Source organism: Corvus brachyrhynchos, unplaced genomic scaffold (genome assembly GCF_000691975.1).
Source record: "Corvus brachyrhynchos isolate BGI_N302 unplaced genomic scaffold, ASM69197v1 scaffold18, whole genome shotgun sequence".
In the NCBI taxonomy this organism is placed as follows: domain Eukaryota; kingdom Metazoa; phylum Chordata; class Aves; order Passeriformes; family Corvidae; genus Corvus; species Corvus brachyrhynchos.
The window spans coordinates 1,530,068-1,538,256 of NW_008246064.1; the positions used below are offsets into that span (position 1 = coordinate 1,530,068).

An 8,189-nucleotide genomic window follows, 5' to 3' on the forward strand; every position below is an offset into this window, starting at 1 on the left:
ATACACTGTCGATGAGCACGGAACAACTTCCACGCAAGATATCCACACAAAAAATCCTTTTCCTAGAGCTTTGGAAGGAGGACATCACTTGGTCAGGATGTGATGATGGCTCTGAGCTGCCCAGCTATCCCAAGGTATTCCTGAGCATGGTTTGGAGCTTGCACTGACCAGAATATGAGAAGTGCTTCGGAGGAATAAACTCATGGGTGACAAGAAAAATAGGTGAGAGCTGTTGATGGAGCATGGAAGGAGTGAAAAGATGCTGGAACTGCTAGTGGATATATCAGCTGTCAGAATGAAGCCTCACAGGTAGTTTTTGTTTCCCTTGGTTCTGCCACAACTGCTTGATAGTTTCTGCCTGAATTTCCACCACCACCACCATGAGGTCAGGACTAACAACCAGTCTGGCAGGCTGGGATAGTTTGCCCTTAACACACAGTTACAACATCACCCTGCCCTTTGCAGAACAAAGCTGGATCTGATGTTTGGATATGTGTGAAAATGTTTGAGTTTCATTCCTCGACCATAAATAATCTCCAAAGTCCAAGGTTAGTGTTGATGCCTTTTCCTGGTCTTAAAATCAAGAGTCAAATATGGTTAGAAGGGGAAAAGGGATTTTACCTTGGTATTTATTTTAAGGATCCTTAGGTGCACTATGTCCAGGTGGAATGCACCAAAATGCACCCCGCAATGCACCCACCCCCAAAAGATGTGGTATAACATTCTAGGTATTACTAATTAACATATCTATCAAAGATTCCCCAATGAGAGGCTCGAGTGAGCTCCCCTCCCCAGGGGGCCTTCCCCTGGATGGTTCTATCTGAGTTTACAGGAGAGGACCTTGGGCTCTGGGGCACACTGATCCCTACCTACAAAGCTTCTAAAATGTTGAGTCTCCGAGCTGAACAAACAAGGCCAAGAATGCAGGCAAAAAGCACTAAGAATACAGAAGTTGCAAAAAAGGTATAACAGGGGTATAAAAGAAAAAGCAAAAAATCTTCATGGCGTCAGTGTCAGCATTAAAATGAATCCACTGTTCTCTGCTCAGGAAAGGCTGGGATTTAACTTCTGTAAGGAAGTGGTCAGAGCCCTAATTATTGAAGGGTAATAAAGCAAAGCAGAGCTTGTAGAGCAAAGCTTTATCCTGCATTGATCCAGCAGATCAGTTTGAGGGCTATAAGGCCACAGCGGCTGTAGCCCATATGGGATTGAGGTTGCTCCCTTAGGGGGTCTCATCAGATACAAAGAGGGGACCATAGAAAAGACAATTTGAAAACCTCAAGGAAATTCTTACATCTCTGGAGAGAATATTTGCTGCTCTATGACCTTTCAGGGGTTCACCGCAAGCTGATGCCATCCTGCCAATCATAGTTCATGTGGAAAATAAATGATCAGGTGCAGGGTGTCACCAGACAAATGTATGGACCAGTCACCTATTTGCACCCAACCAGTCTTTCTTATCCCCTTACTCCAAACCACCTAAATCCATCCTTTATCCCCCTTTGGTTCCTCCCCAAAACACTCTGCTGTAAGTCCTGTGCAGTCCTAAAATGCTCTTCCCCTACACCCCATAGGATGTCTCCCCTGCCTTGACACAATGTGCCTTATCCCAGCTGGTGATTCGGAGAGCTGTTCCCAGTGACACATCTCCATGGGAGACACACTGGGACTGTGGGGCTGATGGCTCTGCTGGGACAGCCCTGGGAGGGACATGGACAAAATCCTTGTTCCTTGGAAACATAATTTGGGTTCCCACCTGCCGATATGACCCTGTGCTCCTCTTGGCTTTCAATGGGCTGATGGCCCCGGGATGGGGCTGGAGTAGCCTGGCAGGGCACGTTTTGTCTCTCTGTGCAGATTAACTTCTATCCCATAATCAATACAACAACGGAGGAGCAGTATATATGAAGGAAGTTAAAACAAAAGCCATGATAAGCATTAAGCAAACAAGATCATATCAGTGTTGGCACCACACGGGTCTGATAACCACGGGAGCAGGCAATTTGTCTCACAGGTGACACCAGAACAAAGAACACCACCAGGACTCTCCAAGTTAAAAGCGTGGCCGGTATCTGAAGCGAACGTCGTGGACAGGCTGCATCGTCCCGAATCCCCAGCGGCTGATGTCTATGGCTGGGATCTCCTCCTCCTCATTGACCAGCTCCAGGTCAAAGTGACTCAGCATCAAGAACACAAACAGTTTCATTTCAGCTGTGGCAAAGAACCTCCCAGGACAGGTGGAAACTCCTGCCCCCCATGGCATGTTGACAAATTTCAGCTTCTTCCCGTTTCTGTAGAAATCCTTCTTGGTGCCATCTGGGTTTACAAATCGGTCATACTTAAATTTGTGAGGCTCCTCATGGATTTCTGGGTTCATCTGCACGGAGATGTGTGGGAACAGAGCCAACCTGTCTCCCCTGCGGAGGGTGAACTCTGTTCCACTGCTTGTCCTCAGGCTGGTGTCCTCGAGGACAGCTCTGACCAGCATCGGGGCCGCCACTAGCCTCAGGGTCTCCTCCAAGGCACTGTCCAGCAGGGGAGTCTGGTTCAGCATGTCCCTAGTGACGGTAACTGGGGGGCTCCCTGCCTTCATCTCCTGCCCACTCTCCCTCGAGACTTTATCCACCTCATCTCTCACAGCCTTCAGAGCCTCTGGATGTTTCAGCAGATACAAGAGGAGCCAGAATGCAGTTGGGCCCGTGTTGCCTTGGGATGCCCAGAGGAGCATGAACATGAAACGATCCCGCATGTACTCGGGGACACCATTTTCTGACAGAAGCTGGTCTTGATTGCTTATCCAGCCACTGATATTGTCCTTCTGCCAGGCCTTCTTCACAGACAGCACATTCCAGAAGTGTCTCTTCAGCCGCTCAGCTTCTCTTTTGTCCTTGGGAGGCAACATAGCAAAGGCCAGGTGAGGAAAGAGGCGGTCGTACTTCCGAAATTCCTGGAAGAGCTGGTTGGAGTGGAGGCGATCCTGCTCTTCAGCTTCCTCCTTGTTCCCTGCCCCTCGGGATGGCTCGGTGCCATACAGAGCCAGGTACCCGGCCCTGAAGACAATGTTGTAGCAGTAGTGGAAGAGGTTTTCCTCCTGCCACACTCGCTTCTCTCCTGAGCTCAGGTTGAAGAGCAGCAGCTTCCGAAAGCTCTCCATGGTGGCTTGTGTGAGGACAGTGAGGCCATCTCCCATCAGGTGCTTTGTGCTCGAGGTATGAACTATGCTATGAGTGGCTTCGGTGGCCTTGTAGCCAAAAACCTGCATGACCAACTGAATTGCGGAAGTCCTAAAGTCCAGTTTAGATCGTGATTCCTTCACGATGGTGCCAAAGCAGAAGGGATCCATCACGAAGGTGAAGTAATAGCCACCGATCAGCACCGTGAAAACATCCCCGTATTTCCTCTGCATCCTTTTGAGAAACTCTGAGCTGTCCTTTCTGAATTCCAGCAGGTAGCCCAGCCAGGGAATGGTACCTTTCTCCAGGGGCGGCTCATTGGGTCTCTGTCTCCGAAATACACCCAGGACATAGAGCCCACCGAGCAGCGATGACACCAAGGTACAGAGGAGAATCACCCACAGCACCATGAGAGCTCTGTGCCCGTCTGGGAGCTGGGACTAGAGACAGGGTGGGGTGGGAATGCGTACTTTATTCCCATGCAGCAGCTGATAGGCAGATGCAGAGCTGAAAACCTCTGTCCTCATTGGCAGCGAGTGTTTGCCTTGCTCCTGCGGAGAGCTCTGGTGTGAACTCATCCCTGGATGAACCGAGGATTTAAGGTGGAAGGTGTGTTGGAATCTCATTGGAGTACCCATGCAGTGTTAGGGGGATGGGTCTGGGCATGAGGCAAATTCCCTTCTCTAGACCCCATGGAGCCCAGATTTTGTAAGGAAAATGTTCAGAGAATTCCACTCTGTGATTTCTGCCTTTAAGACCAGGCTATGGACGCCCACTGAAAAAATGAAACCAAGAGTGGATGTTGGACATGCTACTGGAGATGAGCACAGGACCAAGGGAAGTGGGTCACAGCTGAGCCAATTTAGTCTCAAAAGCCGAGAGAAGGAAAAGTCTCTGACATTTTGACATTCTCCACAACACACAGCATCTCAGGAGTGCTTTGCCAATGAACAGTGCAAGTGCTACTGCTCTGTCTGAGTGCAAAGTAAAGCAGCTGAACTGCCCCACGAGTGAGGAGAGCTTGAGTCACTGCATTTGCTTGGCACCAGATGAGTCCAGAGCTTGCAAATGTCTCACCCACCCCCTGGCTGGAGAGCTGTGCTCACAGAGACCACAGCACTTCTTTACCCACTTTCCATTCTGCTTCTCAAGCTCCCTAGCTCCCCTCTCTCCAGATGGGGTTTGGAGATGATGGCAGGGACCCTGTGTCCCATCTGGCACTGCTCCTCTGAGTGCTGCCACCCTGATCTACCCAGACTGTCACCACAGCCTGTCCCAGACACTGATGCTTGGACCTCTTCTCATGTAGGATGGAGAGTGACATTACTCCCCTCTATTTCCCCATCTTTGCCCTTCCCCTGAGCATCCCATCATAAGTTTTCCACAGTCCCACAAGCCTTCCTCTGTCTGGGATCACCATCTTCATCTTCTTTTTTGCTTCCCAGCTGCTGTCCCTTTCTACATTCCCTCCAGTGACCTGATCCGTGGAATGAAAGCCACATCATAACATCAGCTAAATATTTATTCTGGCTTTCTTTTTTTAAGGAAAGCTCCCAACCTTACCATTTTGGAAAAACACTGTAGCAATGTTAGGAAGAAAAATAACATCAGTGATCAACTCAAAGCCCTTCTCGGTCCTGCAACCCTATGTAACAAAATCAAGGTGATGAGTGCCTTCTCTTAAATTAATAATTTTATTTGTACAACTCTAGGCAACTCTCAGGCTTAATAGGTTTTCAGGATGGAAAGCAACCATTTAAGGTTCAGGAGCATCTGGGGTGAATGACACCTTTAAATAAGTCAGCAAACTCAGAACCTTGAACTTCAAAACTGCACTGGGTAATAAGGATTAGCCAACAGCTCTCTGCGCTTGTCTGTTCAGGCCATGCTCTCACTGTGCAGTGTTGCAAAGCCAATATTTATGTTACATGTGGTATCCATGGATCTTTTTTATCTTGTCAAACCAGATCTCTGGAAGGCAAATACCTCCACCAGTGTTCTGCTGAGCCCACTTTTTTTCTCCTCCTCACTGGTTGTTACTGGTTTAAACTTTGTTCTGATCGAACTGGTCTCACATCATTGATGATCGAACTGATCTCTAACCAAAGCTCTATCCCTCAGAGAGTCACAGCTCCCTGCTCAGCAGGTCTGAGTGTGGCACAGCTCATCATGACCTGGAACAACTCAGCTCAAAGGTGTCCAGTGCTTCCCATTGTATCTCCTGGTAGAAAATGAGATTATCCCGGTGTTCCGGTTTGGCCAAATTTAGAAATATATCCTCTGAGAGAAGGCACAACCACCCCTCCCCCACCAGATTCGGGAAAAAATAAATTTTCCTCGAAGGAAAGTGAAGGAGATAAGACTATTTATTTACCAAATACATGGGAAAAGGAAAATAATGCTAAATAATAAAATCTCTCGCTGTGGAGAAAAAACCTGGGAAAGTGTTCAAGTCCTCCCTTTGGTCTCCTCGGAGCTGGGGCTTGGCCCAGGGCCAGGCCCTCTGTGCTCGGTGGAAAGGCCTCCTGATGTGCTCTGAGGTTGAAGCAGTCCAGTAGAAAAGGGAGAAAATCCGAAATTCCAGGGAAGGAAAAGCAAGATCAGCTCTCAGTCTCTGCTGCAAACTGCTTTGAAAAAGTTTTGCTCAGTTTTTCCTTCCCCCTCTCAGGCTCAGTTTAGAGGCATAGAAAGGCACAAAGTTAATTTCTGGGCATAGGCAGCGATATGGGATACACATCATAAGGTCACCCCAAGACATTCCACCCCTTATCCTGTATCGTTGGCTCAATGCCCAAACAAATATATTCTAACTCTAAACACACACATCAATACATACATATCTATATATACACAGCTATGTACAAACAGTGACCCTCAGTGAGCAGTGGTACACAGGCATGGTTCTCACCCAACAATCAGATCCTCCTGTGGTACACAACGTGTTGTTCCATCTTTCTGCATTACCCACCATGTGCAACCAGGTTCCTGAGCAAAGACAACCCCACGGATGGGTTAGTCTGTACTCGAGGCAGAATTCATCCCCACAGTCTTTCCTAGCAGACCTCTGACATGCACTACTGGGACCTTATCTCCATCTGCTGTGTGCAGGGATTCCGATTGGGCTGGACCAGCTCTATTGGTGGAACCTCGGGTGTTAACTAACCAGGTGGCCTTTGCTAGATACTGTTCCCAATTTTTGAAAGTTCCCCCACCCAGTGCCTTCAAGGTGGTTTTCAACAATCCATTGCACCATTCCACCTTGCCTGCAGCTGGTGCATGGTAAGGGATGTGGTACACCCACTCAATGCCATGTTCTCTAGCCCAGGTATTAATAAGGCTATTCTTAAAATGAGTCCCATTGTCAGATTCAATTCTCTCAGGGGTGCCATGCCTCCAAAGGACTTGCTTTTCAAGGCCCAGGATGGTGTTCCGGGCAGTAGCGTGAGGCACAGGGTAGGTCTCCAGCCATCCAGTGGTGGCTTCTACCATTGTGCTACCATTGTGAGCACACAGCGCTTGCCTTGGCGGGTTTGAGGCAGTGTGATGTAATCAATCTGCCAGGCCTCCCCATACTTGTATTTGGACCACCGCCCACCATACCTTTACCTGCTGCAGTGTGCGATAGGCACATGCCAAAGCCCATCCTATTGCAAGGAGCTTGTTCTCATTAGAATTGTCATTGTATTTCTCTTTCAGATATTTTGCCACCTCGGCTGGTTTCTGAACTTGTTCACACCCAGTTAAATCATCTGGCAGATGGTAAGAAGCCAGGAGAAGCAAAGCCACCCCCTGGCTGTGTTTCTGGCCTGATGGATGAGCATGGAAATCCATTTCCCAGCCCATGCCAGGGTGGAGGAGAATTTCTTCTGAAGTTTCAGTTTGCATTTTTTAAGGCACAACACTGAGAAATCTGCTCCTTTATTTGCTAATGCCTCACATACTCCAGATGAGAACTGGGTTTCTTCCACTAGTGTAAATCCAGGACAATCCTTTCATAATAATTCCACTTGCAACAGAAACAAATCCCATGTGTACTTTTCCAATCCCAATATGGAAAGTCCTTCATCTCGAGGTTGTTTCTAGGATGAACTATCTGGTTACACAGTGCTGTGGGCTCACACCAACTCCATCATGGGCAGGACCAGTAAAATACAGCATAGAGGGCACACACATAATGTAAATAATGTGAATATTTATGATGCATTTGTGATGCTCAAGATTTCTATCTCAACTGGGTATCTGCTGCCAGAGGGGCTCGTCTGGGACTCCTGGGTGGGGAAGAAAGTGCCTCTCCTGAAAATGGCCTGAGGGATCTTCCACAAATATGCCCTGAACCGTTTCTTCACAAAAGCATAGAGCAAGGGGTTGAGACAGCAGTGGACAAAGGACAAGCTCTCTGTGATCTGCAAGGCATAGTCCAGTTTCCTACTGCTTTCACAGCTCCTGATCACACCGACATCTTGTAGGGAGTGGAGGATGAGGACAACATTGTAAGGACACCACAGGACAAAGAAGACCCCCACCAGAGTAAGGACTAAGCAGAGAGCTCTCCTGGAGCCAGGTATCTGCGAGGTGCTGAGGACACACGCAATGCGGCAGTAGCAGAACGTCATGAAGAGGAAGGGGAAAAGGAATCCCAGGATGTTTTGAATCACCTGAAAGACAACTTTCCAGAATAAGTGTTCCTGGCCATAATCCTGGGTGCACATGATGGTTTCGTTGTGGATTTGTCTTGTGCTGGTGAAGAGGCCATTAGGAATGGAGAGAGCTATGGAAAGGATCCACATCACCAACAAGACGAGGATGGAATTCCTCCACACCATGGAGCTGTGAGGCGAGCAAGCATGAACTATCTGCAGATACATGTCCAAGCTCATGCAGCTCACAAAGAAGATGCCACTGTAGAAGTTCAGAGTGTACATGGCGTTTAAGACCGGGCACAAGATGTCCCAGGTGACCCACTGAGAAATGTGTAGAGCCCAGAAAGGAAGGGTCAGTAGCAGGAAGAAGTCTGTA

The 8,189-nt window shown here is 48.3% G+C and overlaps 2 protein-coding genes across 2 annotated transcripts in view; both read right to left on the reverse strand.

Moving 5' to 3' along the window:
* Positions 1 to 1,903: 1,903 nt before the first annotated feature.
* Positions 1,904 to 3,654, reverse strand: LOC103623922 (7-alpha-hydroxycholest-4-en-3-one 12-alpha-hydroxylase). Its single transcript, XM_008643102.2, has one exon. The coding sequence runs from the start codon at positions 3,581 to 3,583 to the stop codon at positions 2,054 to 2,056; it is 1,530 nt and encodes a 509-aa protein (XP_008641324.2). The 5' UTR covers positions 3,584 to 3,654; the 3' UTR covers positions 1,904 to 2,053.
* A 3,007-nt stretch (positions 3,655 to 6,661) lies between these two features.
* ACKR2 (atypical chemokine receptor 2) overlaps positions 6,662 to 8,189 on the reverse strand; it is a 4,538-nt gene continuing 3,010 nt past the window's right edge. The window contains exon 4 of the mRNA XM_017746716.1: positions 6,662 to 8,184. Coding sequence (XP_017602205.1) covers positions 7,367 to 8,184 — 818 coding nt within the window. The 3' untranslated portion in view covers positions 6,662 to 7,366. The remainder of the gene's footprint in view (positions 8,185 to 8,189) is intronic.